This window comes from Dendrobates tinctorius, unplaced genomic scaffold (genome assembly GCF_039654945.1).
Source record: "Dendrobates tinctorius isolate UK_male_01 unplaced genomic scaffold, ASM3965494v1 ptg000028l, whole genome shotgun sequence".
NCBI lineage: Eukaryota > Metazoa > Chordata > Amphibia > Anura > Dendrobatidae > Dendrobates > Dendrobates tinctorius.
This window is the reverse complement of record NW_027361696.1, coordinates 31,702,379-31,726,791: the sequence shown is the minus strand read 5'-3', so window position 1 is coordinate 31,726,791 and position 24,413 is coordinate 31,702,379. Positions and strand designations below refer to the sequence as shown.

The following is a 24,413-nucleotide window of genomic DNA, read 5'->3' as shown; positions in this document are numbered from 1 at the left end:
GTGTGATGTGTATGATGTGTGCTATGTGCTTGTGTAATGTGTCTAATGTGTGATCTATGCTTGTGTGATGTGTCTGATGTGTGCTTTGTACTTGTGTGATGTGTCTGATGTGTGTTTTGTGCTTGTGTGATGTGTCTGATGTGTGCTCTGTACTTGTGTGATATGTCTGATGTGTGCACTGTGCTTGTGTGATGTGTCTGATGTGTGATCTATGCTTGTGTGATGTGTCTGATGTGTGCTTTGTACTTGTGTGATGTGTCTGATGTGTGCTCTGTGCTTGTGTAATGTGTCTGATGTGTGCTCTGTGCTTGTGTAATGTGTCTGATGTGTGCTCTGTGCTTGTGTGATGTGTCTGATGTGTGTTTTGTGCTTGTGTGATGTGTCTGATGTGTGCTCTGTACTTGTGTGATATGTCTGATGTGTGCACTGTGCTTGTGTGATGTGTCTGATGTGTGATCTATGCTTGTGTGATGCGTCTGATGTGTGCTTTGTACTTGTGTGATGTGTATGATGTGTGCTATGTGCTTGTGTAATGTGTCTGATGTGTGATCTATGCTTGTGTGATGTGTCTGATGTGTGCTTTGTACTTGTGTGATGTGTCTGATGTGTGTTTTGTGCTTGTGTGATGTGTCTGATGTGTGCTCTGTACTTGTGTGATATGTCTGATGTGTGCACTGTGCTTGTGTGATGTGTCTGATGTGTGATCTATGCTTGTGTGATGTGTCTGATGTGTGCTTTGTACTTGTGTGATGTGTCTGATGTGTGCTCTGTGCTTGTGTAATGTGTCTGATGTGTGCTCTGTCCTTGTGTGATGTGTCTGATGTGTGCTCTGTGCTTGTGTGATGTGTCTGATGTGTGCTCTGTGCTTGTGTGATGTGTCTAATGTGTGCTCTGTGCTTGTGTGATGTGTCTGATGTGTGCTCTGTGCTTGTGTAATGTGTCTGATGTGTGCTCTATGCTTGTGTAATGTGTCTGATGTGTGCTCTGTCGTTGTGTAATGTGTCTGATGTGTGTTCTGTGCTTGTGTGATGTGTCTGATGTGTGCTCTGTGCTTGTGTGATGTGTCTCATGTGTGCTCTGTGCTTGTGTGATGTGTCTCATGTGTGCTCTGTGCTTGTTTGATGTGTCTGATGTGTGCACTGTGCTTGTGTGATGTGCCTGATGTGTGTTCTGTGCTTGTGTGATGTGTGCACTGTGCTTGTTTGATGTGCCTGATGTGTGGTCTGTGCTTGTGTGATGTGTCTGATGTGTGTTCTGTGCTTGAAAAAATGTGTCTGATGTGTGCACTGTGCTTGTGTGATGTGCCTGATGTGTGCTCTGTGCTTGTGTGATGTGTGTGATGTGTGCTCTGTGCTTGTGTGATGTGTCTGATGTGTGCTCTGTGCTTGTGTGATGTGCCTGATGTGTGCTCTGTATTTGTGTGATGTGACTGATATGTGTGCTGCGCTTGTGTGATGTGTCTGATGTGAGCTCTGTGCTTGGGTGATGTGCCTGATGTGTGTTCTGTGCTTGTGTGATGTGTCTGATGTGTGCTCTGTTCTTGTGTCATGTGTCTGATGTGTGCTCTGTATTTGTGTGATGTGTCTGATGTGTGTTCTGTGCTTGTGTGATGTGTCTGATGTGTGCGCTATGCTTGTGTGATGTGTCTGATGTGTGCTATGTGCTTGGGTGATGTGTCTGATGTGTAATCTGTGCTTGTTTGATGTGTCTGATGTGCGCACTGTGCTTGTGTGATGTGTCTGATGTGCGCACTGTGCTTGTGTGATGTGTCTGATGTGTGCTCTGTGCTTGTGTGATGTGTCTGATGTGTGCTCTGTGCTTGTGTGATGTGTCTCATGTGTGCTCTGTGCTTGTGTGATGTGACTGATGTGCGCTCTGTACTTGTGTGATGTGTCTGATGTGCGCTCTGTGCTTGTGTGATGTGTCTGATGTGCGCTCTTTGCTTGTGTAATGTGTCTGATGTGTGCTCTGTTCTTGTGTCATGTGTCTGATGTGTGCTCTGTTCTTGTGTCATGTGTCTGATGTGTGCTCTGTATTTGTGTGATGTGTCTGATGTGTGTTCTGTGCTTGTGTGATGTGTCTGATGTGTGCGCTATGCTTGTGTGATGTGTCTGATGTGCGCACTGTGCTTGTGTGATGTGTCTGATGTGTGCTCTGTGCTTGTGTGATGTGTCTGATGTGTGCTCTGTGCTTGTGTGATGTGTCTCATGTGTGCTCTGTGCTTGTGTGATGTGACTGATGTGCGCTCTGTACTTGTGTGATGTGTCTGATGTGCGCTCTGTGCTTGTGTGATGTGTCTGATGTGCGCTCTTTGCTTGTGTAATGTGTCTGATGTGTGCTCTGTTCTTGTGTCATGTGTCTGATGTGTGCTCTGTCCTTGTGAGATGTGTCAGATGTGTGCACTGTGCTTGTGTGAAGTGTCTGATGTGCGCACTGTGCATGTGTGATGTGTCTGATGTGTGTTCTGTGCTTGGGTGATGTGTCTAATGTGTGTTCTGTGCTTGTGTGATGTGTCTAATGTGTGTTCTGTGCTTGTGTGATGTGTCTGATGTGTGCACTGTGCATGTGTGATGAGTCTGATGTGCGCACTGTGCATTTGTGATGTGTCTGATGTGCGCACTGTGCATTTGTGATGTGTCTGATGTGTGCTATGTGCTTGTGTGATGTGTCTGATGTGTGTTCTGTGCATGTGTGATGTGTCTGATGTGTGTTCTGTGCTTGGGTGATGTGTCTAATGTGTGTTCTGTGCTTGTGTGATGTGTCTGATGTGTGCACTGTGCATGTGTGATGTGTCTGATGTGTGTTCTGTGCTTATGTGATGAGTCTGATGTGCGCACTGTGCATTTGTGATGTGTCTGATGTGTGCTATGTGCTTGTGTGATGTGTCTGATGTGTGTGATGTGTCTGATGTGTGCTCTGTGCTTGTGTGATGTGTCTGATGTGTGCTCTGTGCTTGTGTGATGTGTCTGATGTGTGCTCTGTGCTTGTGTGATGTGTCTGATGTGTGCTGTATGCTTGTGTGATGTGTCTGATATGTGCTTTGTACTTGTGTGAGGTGTCTGATGTGTGCTATGTACTTGTGTGATGTGTCTGATGTGTACTCTGTCCTTGTGTGATGTGTCTGATGTGTACCCTGTCCTTGAGTGATGTGTCTGATGTGTGCTCTATGCTTGTGTGATGTGTCTGATGTGTGCTATGTGCTTGGGTGATGTGTACTCTGTGCTTGCGTGATGTGTCTGATGTGTAATGTGTACTCTGTCCTTGTGTGATGTGTCTGATGTTTGCACTCTGCTTGTGTGATGTGTCTGATGTGTGTTCTGTGCTTGTGTGATGTGTCTGATGTGTGTTCTGTGCTTGTGTGATGTGTCTGATGTGTGTTCTGTGCTTATGTGATATGTCTGATGTGCGCACTGTGCATGTGTGATGTGTCTGATGTGTGTTCTGTGCTTGTGTGATGTGTCTGATGTGTGTTCTGTGCTTGTGTGATGTGTCTGATGTGTGCACTGTGCATGTGTGATGTGTCTGATGTGTGTTCTGTGCTTGGGTGATGTGTCTAATGTGTGTTCTGTGCTTGTGTGATGTGTCTAATGTGTGTTCTGTGCTTGTGTGATGTGTCTGATGTGTGCACTGTGCATGTGTGATGAGTCTGATGTGCGCACTGTGCATTTGTGATGTGTCTGATGTGCGCACTGTGCATTTGTGATGTGTCTGATGTGTGCTATGTGCTTGTGTGATGTGTCTGATGTGTGTTCTGTGCATGTGTGATGTGTCTGATGTGTGTTCTGTGCTTGGGTGATGTGTCTAATGTGTGTTCTGTGCTTGGGTGATGTGTCTGATGTGTGCACTGTGCATGTGTGATGTGTCTGATGTGTGTTCTGTGCTTATGTGATGAGTCTGATGTGCGCACTGTGCATTTGTGATGTGTCTGATGTGTGCTATGTGCTTGTGTGATGTGTCTGATGTGTGCTCTGTGCTTGTGTAATGTGTCTCATGTGTGCTCTGTGCTTGTGTGATGTGTCTGATGTGCGCACTGTGCTTGTGTGATGTGTCTGATGTGTGTGATGTGTCTGATGTGTGCTCTGTGCTTGTGTGATGTGTCTGATGTGTGCTCTGTGCTTGTGTGATGTGTCTGATGTGTGCTCTGTGCTTGTGTGATGTGTCTGATGTGTGCTCTGTGCTTGTGTGATGTGTCTGATGTGTGCTCTGTGCTTGTGTGATGTGTCTGATGTGTGCTCTGTGCTTGTGTGATGTGTCTGATGTGTGCTCTGTGCTTGTGTGATGTGTCTGATGTGTGCTCTGTGCTTGTGTAATGTGTCTGTGTGCTCTGTGCTTGTGTGATGTGTCTGATGTGCGCACTGTGCTTGTGTGATGTGTCTGATGTGTGTGATGTGTCTGATGTGTGCTCTGTGCTTGTGTGATGTGTCTGATGTGTGCTCTGTGCTTGTGTGATGTGTCTGATGTGTGCTCTGTGCTTGTGTGATGTGTCTGATGTGTGCTCTATGCTTGTGTGATGTGTCTGATATGTGCTTTGTACTTGTATGAGGTGTCTGATGTGTGCTATGTACTTGTGTGATGTGTCTGATGTGTACTCTGTCCTTGTGTGATGTGTCTGATGTGTACCCTGTCCTTGAGTGATGTGTCTGATGTGTGCTCTATGCTTGTGTGATGTGTCTGATGTGTGCTATGTGCTTGGGTGATGTGTACTCTGTGCTTGCGTGATGTGTCTGATGTGTAATGTGTACTCTGTCCTTGTGTGATGTGTCTGATGTTTGCACTCTGCTTGTGTGATGTGTCTGATGTGTGTTCTGTGCTTGTGTGATGTGTCTGATGTGTGTTCTGTGCTTGTGTGATGTGTCTGATGTGTGTTCTGTGCTTATGTGATATGTCTGATGTGCGCACTGTGCATGTGTGATGTGTCTGATGTGTGTTCTGTGCTTGTGTGATGTGTCTGATGTGTGCACTGTGCATGTGTGATGTGTCTGATGTGTGTTCTGTGCTTGTGTGATGTGTCTGATGTGTGTTCTGTGCTTATGTGATGAGTCTGATGTGCGCACTGTGCATTTGTAATGTGTCTGATGTGTGCTCTGTGCTTGTGTAATGTGTCTCATGTGTGCTCTGTGCTTGTGTGATGTGTCTGATGTGCGCACTGTGCTTGTGTGATGTGTCTGATGTGTGCTCTGTGCTTGTGTGATGTGTCTGATGTGTGCTCTGTGCTTGTGTGATGTGTCTGATGTGTGCTCTGTGCTTGTGTGATGTGTCTGATGTGTGCTCTGTGCTTGTGTGATGTGTCTGATGTGTGTTCTGTGCTTGTGTGATGTGTCTGATGTGTGCTCTGTGCTTGTGTGATGTGTCTGATGTGTGTTCTGTGCTTGTGTGATGTGTCTGATGTGTGTGATGTGTCTGATGTGTGCTCTGTGCTTGTGTGATGTGTCTGATGTGTGCTCTGTGCTTGTGTGATGTGTCTGATGTGTGCTCTGTGCTTGTGTGATGTGTCTGATGTGTGCACTGTGCATGTGTGATGTGTCTGATGTGTGTTCTGTGCTTGTGTGATGTGTCTGATGTGTGCTCTGTGCTTGTGTGATGTGTCTGATGTGTGTTCTGTGCTTGTGTGATGTGTCTGATGTGTGCTTTGTACTTGTGTGATGTGTCTGATGTGTGCTCTGTACTTGTGTGATGTTTCGGATGTGTGCTCTATGCTTGTGTGATGTGTCTGATGTGTGCTCTGTGCTTGTGTGATGTGTCTGATGTGTGCTCTGTGCTTGTGTGATGTGACTGATGTGTGCACTGTGCATGTGTGATGTGTCTGATGTGTGTTCTGTGCTTGTGTGATGTGTCTGATGTGTGCTCTATGCTTGTGTGATGTGTCTGATGTGTGCTCTGTGCTTGTGTGATGTGTCTGATGTGTGCTCTGTGCTTGTGTGATGTGACTGATGTGTGCTCTGTGCTTGTGTGATGTGTCTGATGTGTGTTCTGTGCTTGTGTGATGTGTCTGATGTGTGCTCTGTACTTGTGTAATGTGTCTGATGTGTGCTCTGTACTTGTGTGATGTGTCTGATGTGTGCTCTATGCTTGTGTGATATGTCTGATGTGTGCTCTGTACTTGTGTGATATGTCTGATGTGTGCTCTGTACTTGTGTAATGTGTCTGATGTGTGCTCTGTACTTGTGTGATGTGTCTGATGTGTGTTCTGTGCTTGTGTGATGTGTCTGATGTGTGCTCTGTACTTGTGTAATGTGTCTGATGTGTGCTCTGTACTTGTGTGATGTGTCTGATGTGTGCTATGTGCTTCTGTGATGTGTCTGATGTGTGCTCTGTACTTGTGTGATGTGTCTGATGTGTGCTCTATGCTTGTGTGATGTGTCTGATGTGTGCTCTGTACTTGTGTAATGTGTCTGATGTGTGTTCTGTACTTGTGTGATGTGTCTGATGTGTGCTATGTGCTTCTGTGATGTGTCTGATGTGTACTCTGTACTTGTGTAATGTGTCTGATGTGTGCTCTGTACTTGTGTGATGTGACTGATGTGTGCTCTGTGCTTGTGTGATGTGTCTGATGTGTGCTCTGTACTTGTGTGATGTGTCTGATGTGTGCTCTATGCTTCTGTGATGTGTCTGATGTGTGCTCTGTACTTGTGTGATATGTCTGATGTGTGCTCTATGCTTGTGTGATGTGTCTGATGTGTGCTCTGTGCTTGTGTGATATGTCTGATGTGTGCTCTGTACTTGTGTAATGTGTCTGATGTGTGCTCTGTACTTGTGTGATGTGTCTGATGTGTGTTCTGTGCTTGTGTGATGTGTCTGATGTGTACTCTGTACTTGTGTAATGTGTCTGATGTGTGCTCTGTACTTGTGTGATGTGTCTGATGTGTGCTATGTGCTTCTGTGATGTGTCTGATGTGTGCTCTGTGCTTGTGTGATGTGTCTGATGTGTGCTATGTGCTTGTGTGATGTGTCTGATGTGTGCTCTGTACTTGTGTGATGTGTCTGATGTGTGTTCTGTGCTTGTGTGATGTGTCTGATGTGTGCTCTGTACTTGTGTGATGTGTCTGATGTGTGCTGTGCTTGTGTGATATGTCTGATGTGTGCTCTGTACTTGTGTAATGTGTCTGATGTGTGTTCTGTGCTTGTGTGATGTGTCTGATGTGTGCTCTGTGCTTGTGTGATGTGTCTGATGTGTGCTATGTGATGTGTCTGATGTGTGCTCTGTACTTGTGTAATGTGTCTGATGTGTGTTCTGTGCTTGTGTGATGTGTCTGATGCAGGCTCGGACTGGCCCACAAAGGTACTCTTGGATCCCTCGGTGGGCCCCGCCCCCGAATGTCACTGTCACTCACTGGTCGCTGGTACCCAGGGGCAGGGCCGGCGTCAGCACCCGGGCAAGTGCTGGGGCACTGGCGAGATGGGAGGGCCCACTCACGCTGTCTGGGATACCCGCCGGCCCCCGCCACGCCCCCCATGTACTGACCCCATCCTGCGCCCTCCGCGAGGGACCCACGCAGTGACGCAGCCCCTTACAGCCAGCAATGATCATCGCTTCCTTCCACTGTAATCTTGTGTGCGGTGCCAGCACAGGACCTGTGATGAGGTCACAGGAGGGGAGGAGTCGGGTCACATGACCAGGGTGGCTGCAGGACTCTGCTCTGATGGCCGCTTTTCATTATGGTGCTGGTCTGGATGGATGAGGTAACATTTATGTGTGGGACAGTGGGCTCAGGGAGGGGTTTAACAAGGTGGATGTAGCAGAGCCGTGTGTGTACTTGTGTGGGGTCAGGAGGGGTTTAACAAGGTGGATGTAGCAGAGCCGTGTGTGTACTTGTGTGGGCTCAGGGAGGGGTTTAACAAGGTGGATGTAGCAGAGCCGTGTGTGTACTTGTGTGGGGTCAGGAGGGGTTTACAAGGTGGATGTAGCAGAGCCGTGTGTGTACTTGTGTGGGTTCAGGAGGGGTTTACAAGGTGGATGTAGCAGAGCCGTGTGTGTACTTGTGTGGGGTCAGGGAGGGGTTTAACAAGGTGGATGTAGCAGAGCCGTGTGTGTACTTGTGTGGGGTCAGGGAGGGGTTTAACAAGGTGGATGTAGCAGAGCTGTGTGTGTACTTGTGTGGGGTCAGGGAGGGGTTTAACAAGGTGGATGTAGCAGAGCCGTGTGTGTACTTGTGTGGGGTCAGGAGGGGTTTTACAAGGTAGATGTAGCAGAGCCATGTGTGTACTTGTGTGAGGTCAGGGAGGGGTTTACAAGGTGGATGTAGCAGAGCCGTGTGTGTACTTGTGTGGGGTCAGGAGGGGTTGTACAAGGTAGATGTAGCAGAGCCGTGTGTGTACTTGTGTGAGGTCAGGGAGGGGTTTACAAGGTGGATGTAGCAGAGCCGTGTGTGTACTTGTGTGGGGTCAGGGAGGGGTTTAACAAGGTGGATGTAGCAGAGCCGTGTGTGTACTTGTGTGGGGTCAGGGAGGGGTTTAACAAGGTGGATGTAGCAGAGCCGTGTGTGTACTTGTGTGGGGTCAGGGAGGGGTTTTACAAGGTGGATGTAGCAGAGCCGTGTGTGTACTTGTGTGTGGTCAGGGAGGGGTTTTACAAGGTGGATGTAGCAGAGCCGTGTGTGTACTTGTGTGGGGTCAGGAGGGGTTTACAAGGTGTATGTAGCAGAGCCGTGTGTACTTGTGTGGGGTCAGGAGGGGTTTACAAGGTGGATGTAGCAGAGCAGTGTGTGTACTTGTGTGGGGTCAGGGAGGGGTTTAACAAGGTGGATGTAGCAGAGCCGTGTGTGTACTTGTGTGGGCTCAGGGAGGGGTTTACAAGGTGTATGTAGCAGAGCCGTGTGTACTTGTGTGGGGTCAGGAGGGGTTTACAAGGTGGATGTAGCAGAGCCGTGTGTGTACTTGTGTGGGGTCAGGGAGGGGTTTAACAAGGTGGATGTAGCAGAGCCGTGTGTGTACTTGTGTGGGCTCAGGGAGGGGTTTAACAAGGTGGATGTAGCAGAGCCGTGTGTGTACTTGTGTGGGGTCAGGAGGGGTTTACAAGGTGGATGTAGCAGAGCTGTTTGTGTACTTGTGTGGGTTCAGGAGGGGTTTACAAGGTGGATGTAGCAGAGCCGTGTGTGTACTTGTGTGGGGTCAGGGAGGGGTTTAACAAGGTGGATGTAGCAGAGCCGTGTGTGTACTTGTGTGGGGTCAGGGAGGGGTTTAACAAGGTGGATGTAGCAGAGCCGTGTGTGTACTTGTGTGGGGTCAGGGAGGGGTTTAACAAGGTGGATGTAGCAGAGCCGTGTGTGTACTTGTGTGGGGTCAGGGAGGGGTTTTACAAGGTGGATGTAGCAGAGCTGTGTGTGTACTTGTGTGGGGTCAGGAGGGGTTGTACAAGGTAGATGTAGCAGAGCCGTGTGTGTACTTGTGTGAGGTCAGGGAGGGGTTTACAAGGTGGATGTAGCAGAGCCGTGTGTGTACTTGTGTGGGGTCAGGGAGGGGTTTAACAAGGTGGATGTAGCAGAGCCGTGTGTGTACTTGTGTGGGGTCAGGGAGGGGTTTAACAAGGTGGATGTAGCAGAGCCGTGTGTGTACTTGTGTGGGGTCAGGGAGGGGTTTTACAAGGTGGATGTAGCAGAGCCGTGTGTGTACTTGTGTGTGGTCAGGGAGGGGTTTTACAAGGTGGATGTAGCAGAGCCGTGTGTGTACTTGTGTGGGGTCAGGAGGGGTTTACAAGGTGGATGTAGCAGAGCCGTGTGTGTACTTGTGTGGGGTCAGGAGGGGTTTACAAGGTGGATGTAGCAGAGCCGTGTGTGTACTTGTGTGGGGTCAGGAGGGGTTTACAAGGTGGATGTAGCAGAGCCGTGTATGTACTTGTGTGTGATCAGGGAGGGGTTTAACAAGGTGGATGTAGCAGAGCCGTGCGTGTACTTGTGTGGGGTCAGGAGGGGTTTACAAAGTGGATGTAGCAGAGCCGTGTGTGTACTTGTGTGGGGTCAGGAGGGGTTTACAAGGTGGATGTAGCAGAGCCGTGTGTGTACTTGTGTGGGGTCAGGGAGGGGTTTAACAAGGTGGATGTAGCAGAGCCGTGTTTGTACTTATGTGGGGTCAGGGAGTGGTTTAACAAGGTGGATGTAGCAGAGCCGTGTGTGTACTTGTGTGGGGTCAGGAGGGGTTTAACAAGGTGGATGTAGCAGAGCCGTGTGTGTACTTGTGTGGGGTCAGGGAGGGGTTTAACAAGGTGGATGTAGCAGAGCCGTGTGTGTACTTGTGTGGGGTCAGGAGGGGTTGTACAAGGTAGATGTAGCAGAGCCGTGTGTGTACTTGTGTGGGGTCAGGAGGGGTTGTACAAGGTAGATGTAGCAGAGCCGTGTGTGTACTTGTGTGGGGTCAGGGAGAGGTTTAACAAGGTGGATGTAGCAGAGCCGTGTTTGTACTTATGTGGGGTCAGGGAGGGGTTTAACAAGGTGGATGTAGCAGAGCCGTGTGTGTACTTGTGTGGGGTCAGGAGGGGTTTAACAAGGTGGATGTAGCAGAGCCGTGTGTGTACTTGTGTGGGGTCAGGGAGGGGTTTAACAAGGTGGATGTAGCAGAGCCGTGTGTGTACTTGTGTGGGGTCAGGAGGGGTTGTACAAGGTAGATGTAGCAGAGCCGTGTGTGTACTTGTGTGGGGTCAGGAGGGGTTTACAAGGTGGATGTAGCAGAGCCTTGTGTGTACTTGTGTGAGGTCAGGGAGGGGTTTTACAAGGTGGATGTAGCAGAGCCGTGTGTGTACTTGTGTGGGGGTCAGGGAGGGGTTTTACAAGGTGGATGTAGCAGAGCCATGTGTGTACTTGTGTGGGGTCAGGGAGGGGTTTAACAAGGTGGATGTAGCAGAGCCGTGTGTGTACTTGTGTGGGGTCAGGGAGGAGTTTTACAAGGTGGATGTAGCAGAGCCGTGTGTGTACTTGTGTGGGGTCCGGGAGGGGTTTACAAGGTGGATATAGCAGAGCCGTGTGTGTACTTGTGTGGGGTCAGGGAGGGGTTTAACAAGATGGATGTAGCAGAGCCGTGTGTGTACTTGTGTGGGGTCAGGAGGGGTTTACAAGGTGGATGTAGCAGAGCCGTGTGTGTACTTGTGTGAGGTCAGGGAGGGGTTTTACAAGGTGGATGTAGCAGAGCCGTGTGTGTACTTGTGTGGGGTCAGGAGGGGTTGTACAAGGTGGATGTAGCATTGCCGTGTGTGTACTTGTGTGGGGTCAGGAGGGGTTTTACAAGGTGGATGTAGCAGAGCCGTGTGTGTACTTGTGTCGGGTCAGGGAGGGGTTTAACAAGGTGGATGTAGCAGAGCCATGTGTGTACTTGTGTTGGGTCAGGGAGGGGTTTAACAAGGTGGATGTAGCAGAGCCGTGTGTGTATTGTGTGGGGTCAGGGAGGAGTTTTACAAGAAGGATGTAGCAGAGCCGTGTGTGTACTTGTGTGGGGTCAGGAGGGGTTTAACAAGGTGGATGTAGCAGAGCCGTGTGTGTACTTGTGTGGGGTCAGGGAGGGGTTTTACAAGGTGGATGGAGCAGAGCCGTGTGTGTACTTGTGTGGGGTCAGAAGGGGTTTACAAGGTGGATGTAGCAGAGCCGTGTGTGTACTTGTGTGGGGTCAGGAGGGGTTAACAAGGTGGATGTAGCAGAGCCGTGTGTGTACTTGTGTGGGGTCAGGGAGGGGTTTTACAAGGTGGATGTAGCAGAGCCGTGTGCGTACTTGTGTGGGGTCAGGGAGGGGTTTAACAAGGTGGATGTAGCAGAGCCGTGTGTGTACTAGTGAGGGGTCAGGAGGGGTTTACAAGGTGGATGTAGCAGAGCCGTGTGTGTACTTGTGTGAGGTCAGGGAGGGGTTTTACAAGGTGGATGTAGTAGAGCCGTGTGTGTACTTGTGTGGGGTCAGGGAGGGGTTTAACAAGGTGGATGTAGCAGAGCCGTGTGTGTTCTTGGGTGGGGTCACGAGGGGTTTACAAGTTGTACGGAGCAGAGCCGTGTGTGTACGAGTTGTACAGAGCAGAGCCGTGTGTGTACGAGGTGTACGGAGCGAAGCCGTGTGTGTACGAGGTGTATGGAGCAGAGCCGTGTGTGTACGAGGTGTACGGAGCGAAGCCGTGTGTACGAGGTTTATGGAGCAGAGCCGTGTGTGTATGAGATGTACGGAACGGAGCCGTGTGTGTACGGAGCTGAGCCGTGTGTTTATGGAGCGGAGCAGAGCCGGGGGTGTACGGAGTGAAGCTGCGTGTGTACAAGGTGTACGGAGCGGAGCCGTGTGTGTACGAGGCATACAAAGTGGAGCCGTGCGTGTATGGTGGGGAGCATTTATACCTCCCGAGTCCCAACTGTCCCGGATCCAGCGAGACAGTCCCGATTTTGAGAGAGAGACTGCCCCAGCCGGGAGCATACTTTCCCCGCGGGACACAGGAGTACACAGCGGACCCCCAAGGAGCAATTTAAAACTTGCACGTAACGTTCTGCCGGAAGTGACGTGCTGGAAGCTGATCAGAAATTAGGTCATTTCAGTAGGAGATTGTGACGGAACCATGGAGGCACTTCAGGGAATGCTTCACATCCATCACCGTGTCCTCCTCTGACAGCGGACAGCGAGATTGCCTTGGAATCGGGGATGTCGGCCATGTGAGCGGATCATGATCTGTCCTGCACCAGGAGGCTCAGGTAGGCACTACAATGGGAGCTGGGCTGCTATAGTATCTTTATAGAATTTTTCTTTCTCTGTTTCTTTCTCTCTCTGTTCTTTCTCTCTAATCTTTTTTTTCTCTCTCTCTGTTCTTTCGCTCTCTGTTCTTTCTTTCTGTCTCTGTTCTTTCTCTCTGTCTGTTCTCTCTTTCCTCTTTCTTTCTCTGTCCTTTCTTTCCCCTCTTCCTCTCTGTTCTTTCCCCTCTTTCTTTTTCTCTCTACCTCTCTGTTCTTTCTTTCCCCTCCTTCTTTTTCTCTCTCTCTGTTCTTTTTTTCTGTCAACTCTTTTTCTCTCTCCTTTCTTTCTTTCTTTCTTTCTTTCTCTCTTTGTTCTTTTTTTCTGTCCACTCTTTCTTTCTCTTTGTTCTTTTTCTTTCTTTCTTCTTTCTCTCTGTTCTTTCTTTCCCCTCTTTCTTTCTCTATCTGTTCTTTCTTTCTTTACCCCCTTTCTTTCTCTTTCTCTCCGTTCTTTTCTTTCTCTGTGTTCTTCCTTTCTTTTTCTCTGCTCTTTTCTTTCTTTCTTTCTTTCTTTCTCTGTTCGTTCTTTCTATGTTCTTTCTTTCTCTCTCTGTATCTTTCTCTGTTCTTCCTTCCATTCTTTCTCTTTCTTTCTCTGTTCTTTCTCTCTCTCTCTTCTTTCTTTCATGCGTACACTACTAATCAGTAGCCTCCATCACATGAACGTGTTTTGCCACAGAGCGAGTGTCCGTGTGAATCACATGCGTGTCCGTGTGATCCACATGGAGACAAGTCCGTTTTTGGCCGTCACCACGGATGTCACATGGCATGAGTCGTGGTATGTGTTAAGGGGGGGCCAACTGAGACTTTTTTGCCCGGGGCCCTCAAAAACCTGGAGCCGGCCCTGCCCAGGGGTGGGATTCAGCGGGTTCTCCCTGGTATCTGGTACACAGGCCAACGCCGGGTCAGTGAGTTACTGTCTGTATGTGCTGCGTATTGGGGACCTGTGCTGCCTACTAGGGACCTGTGCCTGCCTTTTGGGGACCTGTGCTGCTTATTAGGGACCTGTGCTGCCTACTAGGGACCTGTGCCTGCCTATTGGGGACCTGTGCTGCCTACTAGGGACCTGTGCTGTCTATTGGGGACCTGTGCTGCCTATTGGGGACCAATGCTGCCTATAGGGAACAATGCTGCCTATTGGGGACCTGTGCTGCCTATTGGGGACCTGTGCTGCCTATTGGGGACCAATGCTGCCTATAGGGAACAATGCTGCCTATTGGGGACCTGTGCTGCCTATTGGGACCTGTGCTGCCTATTGGGGACCTGTGCTGCCTATTGGGTACAATGCTACCTATTGGGGACCTGTGCTGCCTATTGGGACCTGTGCTCCCTATTTGGGACCAATGCTGCCTATTGGGGAACAATGCTGCCTATTGGGGACCTGTGCTGCCTATTGGGGACCTGTGCTGCCTATTGGGGACCTTTGCTCCCTATTTGGGACCAATGCTGCCTATTGGGGACCTGTGCTACCTATTGGGGACCTGTGCTGCCTATTGGGGACCTGTGCTACCTATTGGGGACCTGTGCTGCCTATTGGGGAGTTGTGCTGCCTATTGGGAACCTGTGCTGCCTATAGGGACCAATGCTGCCTATTGGGGACCTGTGCTGCCTATTGGGGCAGCTAATCGCACGGGTACCGGGAGGCTTTCGCCGCTAAGACCGGCAGGCAGCAACACTGCCTGGCTGCTCCGGGGGAATTTTAGCCCCCCCTGCAGATACGAACTCTTCGATTGGCTGGGCTGTGTAGCATCTACCATGGAACTCTTGTTGGGACAAAAGTGATCACTATACCCCCTACGTTAATCCTTTGGGGTGTAGATTCCAAAATGGGGTTACTTTTTAACTTCAAAGTAACACAGGTCAGATTTGCAAAAAATGGCCTGGGCATTAAGGTGAAAACAGGCCTGCGGCCCTAAAGGATTAAATGAATCGTAGTGCGGAAAGATCTGCAGCATATGAACAAAGGTGCAGCTTTTAGTAGAATTAGGATGCTGAAATGATGCAGATTTGGCGTGGGATATACGGCAAAAGAACCCATTGTGTAATTCTGCGGTCTCAAAGCCTAAATGTTGAGTTGTACATTACTGTAGGTGGGCCCCTAAAATTAATTCCCTTAGTGGGCCCTAGACACCCCAGTCCGACCCTGGTGCTATCGGAAAGAGTCTTCAGTGCTGCTGGATCAATCCTGACAGAAAAAAGGACCCGTCTGTCGATCCAAAATGTGGATGATCTAACCTTCATTAAAATGAACCACGCATGGGTTTCCAAGGATTCTGTCCCACCGTCCTCTGATGACACATAGGTTGACAGAAAAATGGCTTGCTTTGGTCCTCCTCTTCCTGGGACTTGAACAATTTCGCATTTTGCATCAGCTGAATGTTCAACATCAACATATGCCGCTTTCTAAAACTCCCTAACTGTGCTGCCCCCCCCCCCCCATGGCCGGGGTTACCACCTAGCGCACAAAACCGTGCGAGTGCCGTTGCCCTGGACAGGTGGGTAGGCCGACTCTTGGGCGCGGGCACTGGCACAGGGTCCCTCATAGTGCAATCAGGTGTCTCTGACGGTGGTGGTGCACACCCGCCGTCAGACACACCGCCGTACTATGAGGGGCCCAGTGCCAGTACCGATGCCCACGAGTGGGCCCCCCTTGCTTGAGCAGAGCCCCAGCATTTGCAATGTTTACCTCTCCCTGCTCCTCCGCTGTGTAGTCTGGGCCGTCAAATCCATACTGGGCCTGACACCGTCTGAACCTGCCTCCTGATCTATAGACATATATTTTGAATGTGTACACTATGCTATCCATACATGTTATCCGGTGATACAGTACCCTTTCTCACCTTTGTGCAATCACGTGTAATCCATACTGGGCCTGACACCGTCTGAGCCTGCCTCCTGATCTATAGACATATATTTTGAATGTGTACACTATGCTATCCATACATGTTATCCGGTGATACGGTACCCTTTCTCACCTTTGTGCAATCACGTGTAATCCATACTGGGCCTGAGAACGGTTGGCGAGCTGTTAAGCAAGCTACAGCACCTGTGGTTTGCACACGTAAGTTTTTCATTTTTTCAGGAATGACGGTTAGGCCTAATTCCGGAACTGCGGTTGACCTGCACTTACTGGGAAATCATCGTTCGCGGGTAATAATTGTAATCCCAGATCCCCATCACTAACGGTGTTCAGCGGGTTATCTGCACCTGTAAGGCTAGTTTCACATTAGCGCTTTTGAGTGCAGCAACGGCCTGCGCACGGCCGCCGCTAAGCCCCGTCCCTGCCGCGCCTCCGCCGGTAGCTCCGCCTACCGGCGCATGACGCTGCATGCGTCCTGCGTCCCCTATCTTTATCACTGGGGGCGCAGGCCGTGCGCGGTATGAGTTTGGCGGCGCATGCGCCTTTTTGACGGTGCGCCAACCTGCGCCAAACGCAACCTGCTGCAGTTTGGTTGCGCTCGGCGCACGGTCAAAAAGGCGCATGCGCCGCCAAACGCATACTGCGCACGGCCTGCGCCCCCAGTGATAAAGATAGGGGACGCATGCAGCGTCATGCACCGGTAGGCGGAGCTACCGGCGGAGACGCGTCAGGGGCGGGGCTTAGCGGCGGCCGTGCGCAGGCCGTCGCTGCGCTCAAAAGCGCTAATGTGAAACTAGCCTAAGCGACAAACGCTGGCCCTTTCAGTGTAGCGCACATGCAGCCACGGACATGTAAGGGCATGACACACCAGTTATTGGCCAATCTCATGTGCCAGAGCCTCGTGTGTCCCTCTAGTAAGCCGGACTCGGACCGCGGGGTATGACGGAGTCTCATTCGTTAACGGAATTAAGCTTGCAATGTGTGCATCTGTTCTGTAGCTGGCATGGTTGAGGTTGCCCGTGTTGAGTCAAATTACGCTGCAGGCTCCACTCCTGGTGGTGCCCTTCTGGACATTCCTTTAAGGTTCAGCTTTGCAACCATACTGCCCACGTAAAACAAACACTTTGCCTTCATGAACGCTATTTGGAGGGTCGTGACTCGTGGGAATAACGCCGCCCAATCAGTTAACCTGCTAGAGAGATCCTTCGTTGCTCCCAAGTATGATATCACACTCCCTAGGAGGAAGGTAATGCCACTGTGGCGACCGTACTCCTGGGGGCGACACAAGTGCACTGATGCCCAGCCACTGCTCGATGAATCTGCTGGTACATTGACCCAGACCACTACATTCCCCTCGCACGCTACACGGCCTGAATCTGACCCTGATGAAACTCAGGTTACCCTTCCCATATACTGTTCCATCTTACACGGTGACAAAGAGGAAGCTGCAGGTGAAAGTGCAGGATCGGCCCACCCGCCATCAGACACACCACTGTACTATCAGGGGCCCTGTGCCAGTGCCGTCGCCAACGAGTGGGCCCCCCCTGCTTGCTCAGGATCACAGCACTTGCAAGGTTGAAATACTGTGCAGTGAGATGGAAGATGGGGACGACGAGGAGTCCAGACTAGTACAGGGATTCCCTAGCGAGGAGACTTATTTCATTGTTTTCAATGCTGGGACAGCAATTTTTGGGGAGCACTATACTCTGGAGAATGATAGATGGGGCCCACCATACACTGGAACATTCCAAAGGTGGACATCAGACACTGGAGCAGCATTTACAGGGCCCATTATACACTAGAGCATTAGAAATGGGGCCCATTATGTTTGGAGCATTATTTGGGCCCATAAGACAGTGGAGCTTCATCCATGGGGACCAACATATACTGTAGCATTATGTGGAGCTCATCATATACTGTTTCAAACATTATATGGGACCAATGATTCTGTATGGAGAAATAGATGGGCCTCGTCATGAGATGTAAAAAGTGAAGTATTTTTCTTTGTAGTATACCACTATTTCTCTGCCGTATCGGAGCAGCATGAGTTGTGGTATTATGTGTTAAAGGGGCGCTTTTTCGCCCAGGGCACATGAAAACCTGGAGCCAGCCCTACCCCCCCACAACTTTAGCCAAATAACCCCCATTTTTCAGTGCGTAACTTGTATTATGAAGTAAATAAAGGGTGACAAGCTTCAGTAATAAGAATTTATGCTTTTGGCATTCAAATGGGCACTGTAAGTGTGTTTCCTGTCCTCCTCTCACTGCCGACTTTTCTTCCCCATTGACTTACATTGGGTTTTCGTGTTTCAGTCGGACCCCCGACTTTTCCCTATAGTCGGCCGATTTCGTTCGACCCGACTTTTGCGAAAGTCGGGTTTCGCGAAACCCAACTCGACCCGAAAAAAGGCAAAGTCGCTCATCTCTAATGAACAACTATCATACCTTGAGATTTTAGCTCTACCCAACCCCCTTTAACAGTAATCTCTTTACATCCAAAAAGGCAAAGACTGACCATTACTGGCAACTACTGTCAGTTCATCAGTTGGGCCACGGGTAAGTTCAGAATCAGCTCAATACCTCTTGTAAAGAATGTACGACGTAGTGGTCACCTGAGAGCCAGTGTCCAGCAAAGCGTTCATGGGGATACCGTCAATCACCACCGGAAGGATTGGTCTCCCTCCAACATACTTAGCTCTCCAGTTCTTTGGGCCTGGGGATCCTATTCCTGGGGGTTGGGCCTCTAACCCCTGGGATTGCTCGTTTAAAGGACAGAATCTTGCAAGATGACCTGCCTTATATCAGCGACGACAGATGGGACGTCCGTCCTGGTCATAGCGATTGTTGTTCCTTCCTCGAAGTGGTGGGGTTCTCCTCCTCCAGAGCCATGGGACATCCTCTTGACTGGAAGCAAGCTGGATCTTTTCTTTAGAGGACACTTGCAGAGACTGCACATTTTTAGTAAGCGCAGCCATTCCTTTGGTCAACTCCTGGACCTGAAGACGCAGCTCTTCAGTTGGATCTTTATCCAGAGTCTGTGCATCAGCCTCCACAGGGATGGAAGGGAAAGACGTTGCTTCCGGGTGGTAGGTGATCGCTGGGCGCCTCAGGGGCGCTGGACAGCTGTCAGTGGGTTCCTGCAGAACCCGTATAACCCTGTCCTTAAAATCAGCAAAGTCCAGATCAGGGTCTTGCAGGGTTATGATGCTCAATTGTCCTCTGTGTGTACTGGATAGAAGTCCTTCAATGAACTGCTCCTTTAACAGTTTATCTTCCTCCTTTACACTGTCAGGATGAACTTGCTTAACTGCTCGCAGCGCCTCCTGCAGGTTGAGAGCATAGTCCCTTATACTGTCCTGTGCCTTCTGTTTACAGCCAAAGAACCTCATCTTGATTTCAGCTGCAGTGCCGGTGTCAAAGGTGCTTCTCAGCTTGGCCAGGATCTTTGCAACAGTCTCTTTATCAGTGTCCTGCCTGGCTTTCACCTCTCTCTGCACCCGTTAGCTGTCCATTCAGGATATTCACTTTCTCGCTTTCAGACAGAGGGTATACTTTAAACAAACTGCACAGTCTCTCTTTAAATTCACTCAGGGTGTGTGACTCACCCGAGTACTGCGTTTGCCAGGCCGCTCCCGGTATGTAGGGCATAGACAGCGGCATGATGGGGACCACCGCAGCAGGCGCTCCTCCTTGCGGTGCTGCGGGGTTGGCGGCGGCGTCCGCCTCTGCATCACCTTGTCTCTCTTTAAATTCACTCAGGGTGTGTGACTCATCCGAGTACTGAGGTACCCAGGCCGCTCCCAGTATGTAGGGCATGGACAGCGGCATTATGGGGACCGCTGCGGCGGGCGCTCCTCCTTGCGGTGCTGCGGGATCGGCAACCGCTTCCGCTGCTGCACTGCTGTGTGGCGAGGACATTCTCTTCCCCCCTAGTTAACGTTAGCAAGGGCCGGGGGTTGTATGAGCTCGCCGGCGGCCGCTTCGCAGGCCCGACGCTCTGGGCTGTAGGCCTCAGCTCCTCCCCTTCTCGCGCACTGTCCTCTCTTCCCGCGCGGCACTACACTTCTTCGCGCTCTGTGCTAGGCTCCGCCCACGAAGGCCCGCCTCTTTTGGTTCCCGCGCGCGTCAAGCAGTGCGGCAATGGCGGAAATTGGCGCCAATTTCACACTCAGTCTTTTACACCAACACAGTCTATGGCACACAGGACCCGGGGGTACTGGGCTCCGTAATCCTGTTTGTGACGCCAAGTTGGGTCGGTACCGGGCCGGTATCAGTGGGATGTGTCACAGCAGCAGTGACCCAGACTGTGGCCCTGGGTGCCCAAGTAATGGGGAAAATGGGAATGGTGGAATATAGTTAGATGAATAGTTCATGACGCCACCCGTGGTGTTCGGCAAGGGAGGTGTTAAGCCGACGCTGCATGCAGATCCGCTGGGACTGATGGTATGGTGCAGCAGAGATGTAAAAGCTCCCCACAGGTGAAGCTGTAGTCCCAGGGCAGTGTAGATGTGGTTGGCACGGGGATGTAGCGGTGCCGGAAAGGTAGGAAGCAGACAAGACACAGCGGGGTGCAATTTCTGTACCTTTACTTGATAACCGCAGTCCAGGGTCCTGATTACAGATGGTAACGGAGCAGGCTAGCCTGGAAGCAACTCAGGGATTCTCTCTCAACAGATGGGCTGTGCAGTCTCCTTCCTAGCGCTTACTTAAGGGATCTCCAGTACTGAGTTACACTGAAGTTCCTCCTGTCAGATGTTCCTAAGAACTCTACTTGTACGGCAGACAACTGTAGCCTGTTCCAGGGACTCCTCACTCCTAAGTCCCGGCTCACTATCCGTGTTGCTGTTGTTCCCTCAAGTCTTAGATGGGAGTATTGCATTTACAGCCTGCTACTCCTCTGGTGTCGTAGGACCATCAGTGTCCATCCATACAGCCGTGGAGACCAGGGAGATGAGCTTTTCCTCTCAGCTCTATCTCAGCGCTCCTTCCACACGTCTGCACACTTCACCCTCCGCAGACTAACTCACCACTCCTTCCTCTTGGCCCTCAGCGAGCACTCCTCCCCTTAATTCCGGTTCAGAACTCCCCCTGCTGGCCTGGAGTGGAACTGTGTTGCATGCATAGATTGACTGCGAGAGGGACCCGTCATTGCCTCCAAGCCTGGCATTACCCTCCCTGGAGAAAGGCAAAGCCACTGTGGCGGCCATGCTCCTGATGGAGCCACAGTTGCATGGTATTATGGTGAAGCCTGAAGTTTTTTGGTCCTTCTCTGGCTGATGTGATGTTCTGCAATGTGTAAAATAGCCATGATTAATTGAGGAGATAAAACGTCTGCTCCATTTCTTGCTTTGGTTTTTATACAGGCTTTGACAGTCCCTCATGATTGGCTGCACTATAAATGTGATATTATGGTTACATGGTACTACGGTGAAGCCTCAGGCCATGTGGTCCTTCCCTGGCTGATCTAATCTTCTGCAAGGTATAGAATGGCAATTGGCAACTGAGGCAGTAAAACGGCTGCTGCATTTCGTGCTTTGTTTTCTATACAGGCTATGACAGTCCCTCATGATTGACTGCATTATACAATGTGATGTGATGGTTACATGGTAATATGGTGAAGCCTGAAGTCATGTGGTCCTTCTCTGGCTGATCTAATCTTCAGCAATGGCCGGAGCTGAGCCTCCCCCTCCCCTACAGAAGAGGCGTGGGCGGAGGCCAAACATGACGGGGGGTTGGAAGGTGAGGGTGGGGGGAGCGTCTTCGGGGAATGGGGGGCGTTGCACATTTAAAAGGGGGTGCAGTGGGCCTTCCTCCCTCTCTGTTCCCGCTCTTACCTGCAGCTTGTCACCAGCCACTATGTCGGCCGTGGATCGGGCCTTGGAGTGTCTCCGGCAGGCGTCCATGTCGCAGCCTCCTGGCTGTTTGGCGGCGCAGCTGGCCTCTATCTCGCCTGGGACCACCGTGCAGGCGACACAGCCGGGGAGGAGAGAGCTACGGACCAGAAGGGTGAGGCCTCCCGAGCGGCTCTCCCCTGACTCGGCTCCCCGGGCCTCCCGATGGCGTAGGAGCCCCTCCCGGGACCCTCCAAGCCGTGCGCCGCGCGCTCCCCGCAATAGCGGGCCCCGGCTTGGGAGGAATCCGCAAGCCCGGCGAGGCCCTGCGGCGGTGCCCAGCCCGACGGCTCGCTCTCTGCAGGGGGCGGGGCGGACACGCGCCGGGCGGCGCAGCTCCACACAGGCATCGGGGGGCTGTGGTGACGGCGCTCCAGCGTCACAGCCTGCTCTCTCCTCCGGTTCGCGGTCGGGCAGCCCCGGGACGGCGGCCTGCCAGGCGGCAGGGCCCAGCACCTCACCCCTCACCGGGAGGGGGACTTTTGGGGGGTCGGGGGACTGCGGCGGGGGGGTGCCCGCACCGTGGTCTGCCTCTCACGCGGGGCGGCATGACAGGAGGTCCTGCAGCAGGGATGCAGCAGCCTGCAGAGCGGCAGGGCCTGTGGCTTCCACCCCATCAGACGGCGGCAGGTGGCGCGCTCTGGGGGCACATGCGTCATCACCGGGGGCCGTTACAGCAGGGTCAGATGGTAGGGGATCCAGGACCCATGACGCGGCGACCCAGGCAGCGTGGTCGCCAGGAGATTGGCTAGCGGGATCCACCCCGGGTTTCGGGTCCTGCACCCCTGATCCTCCGGGAGAGAGTCCTCAGCGTCAGCGCCAGTCCAGCGGCGCCAGCTTCGCTACAAGAACAGGTGTACATTCATCCGCGGATCCTGGTCGTTCGGCTGGAGGGCCCACAGCCCCCTCGCAGCCCGGTGAGTATGCCTCTGTGTCTACTGTTTTGTCTTCCTCTTTGGCGGGTGTGGGTTCCCCGGCGGATGGTACTGGGGTTGGAGGGGGTGTAGTTAACATGTTAGGGGATGTGCGGAATTTGTTGTCGCGCTTGGAGCGGGGTTTTCTTGCGACATCTCCGTTGGCGGCTTGGGTGGGGTCACAGTCCGGGGGGCAGGTGTGGCCGAGCGGGTTGGAGCCGTCCGGGCGTGCACGAGACCAGGTGTCAGTGTCTGTGCAAACGGAAAAGGAGCCGGAGGGTCGGGTGCACTTAGATGACAGGGCTCATGGGGAGGTATACGTTTGTTTTGAAGGCCCTCTGGGGGCTCATTTAAAGAAGGAGGTAAAGGAGCGTATTTGGAAGGACGAATACGTGGAAATTTTTTCGTTGTTGCCCCTCGAAAAATTTAACTTGGACAAGAGTAAGAAAGAGGACAGCAAGAAGGAGGAGGAGGAGAAGCGTAGGTGGCGACTCATTCCTCAGACGTTCGTGAATTGGCAGCAGGCGTTTGCCATTTTTGCGAGCGTTATCGGAGAAAAGGCCCCTGACAATTGCTCGGCATTGTTTTGTTACCTGGATGCGATCGGGGAAGCTTACAGAGTTTATGGGGGTCAGGCGTGGCTTCGGTACGACGATCAATTCCGGCAGAGGAAGGCCGTTCGGCCAGCCATTCGTTGGGACCAGAAGGATATTGGGTTGTGGATGCGGGTCATAGCGCAAAACAAGTTTGGGAGCTCCTTTCATGGGGGGGCTGGCAGCACCATCCAGAGTAGCGGAAACGCCAGTGCCACGAGTGGAAGCGGACAGGGGCAGTCCGGAAATCACAAGGTGGGGGTTTGCTGGCAGTTCAATGATGGGCAGGTTTGGGGCGAACTGCAAATTCAAACATCTCTGCTCTACCTGTAACGGGGCTTCACAGGGAGCATCTAAGTGTTTTAAGAAAGGAAAGTCAGGAGCTGGGGGCGGTAATTCAAAAGGGGGAGACTCCGGTGAATCTGGAAAGGATGGTCCCTTATCTAAATAGATACACGGACAGGGAGAAGGCTGCATTGTTACACGCAGGTTTTAAGGATGGGTTCGTTATTCCTCAGCCTCCTTTCGTTATTCCGCTAGTTCTAAAATATTTACGTTCTGCGCTGGTTCATGCTTCAGTTGTTTCAGAAAAAAATTGAAAAGGAGGTTTCTTTGGGCCGCATGGCGGGCCCTTTCGAGGCTCCCCCGTTTCCGGATCTGGTGGTTTCCCCTCTGGGCGTCGTTCCGAAGAAGGAGCCGAATAAATTTCGGCTTATTCAGCACTTGTCGTTTCCTCGTGGGAGGTCGGTCAATGATGGGATTGATCCGGAGATTTGTTCAGTGGTCTACTCGTCGTTTGATGAGGCTGCTCGGTGGGTGCGGAGCTGTGGTCGGGGGGCGCTTCTGGCTAAGACAGACATTGAAGCTGCGTTTCGCTTATTACCGGTTCATCCGAACAGCATGAGGCAGCTGGGTTGTTTTTGGGACGGCAAGTTTTTCGTGGACAGGTGCTTGCCAATGGGTTGCTCATTGTCCTGCGCATATTTTGAGGCATTTAGTTCTTTTCTGGAGTGGGTCGTTCGGGAGGTATCCGGTTGGGACTCAGTTATCCATTATTTGGATGATTTTCTGTGCGTCGGTCCCGCAGATTCATTGCGTTGTCAGAGAATTCTCCAGGCTATTGAATGGGTTGCTGAGCGATTTGGCGTGCCGTTGGCGCCCGGTAAAACGGAGGGCCCCGCTACGTGCCTGCGTTTTCTGGGGATTGTGATTGATACTGTTGCGTGGGAGTTCAGGCTACCTGAGGATAAGTTGGTGGATTTGCGGGCGGAAGTGGTTCGTGCGCGTCATTTGAAGAAGATATCGTTGCGTGACCTCCAGTCAGTGCTGGGGAAGTTGAATTTTGCGTGTCGGGTGATGCCGATGGGGCGAGTTTTTTCACGTAGGCTGGCCAGCGCTACTGCAGGGATTCAGGCCCCCCCATCATTTCATCAGATTGTCGTTGGATCTCAGGGCTGATTTGGCGGTATGGG

General features: G+C 51.5%; 1 protein-coding gene across 1 annotated transcript in view; it reads left to right on the top strand.

The window, feature by feature from the left end:
• Positions 1-11,678: 11,678 nt before the first annotated feature.
• Positions 11,679-24,413, top strand: part of LOC141085259 (zonadhesin-like) — a 98,864-nt gene continuing 86,129 nt past the window's right edge. The window contains exon 1 of the mRNA XM_073570526.1: positions 11,679-12,644. Within this exon, the coding sequence (XP_073426627.1) occupies positions 12,617-12,644 (28 nt within the window). The 5' untranslated portion in view covers positions 11,679-12,616. The remainder of the gene's footprint in view (positions 12,645-24,413) is intronic.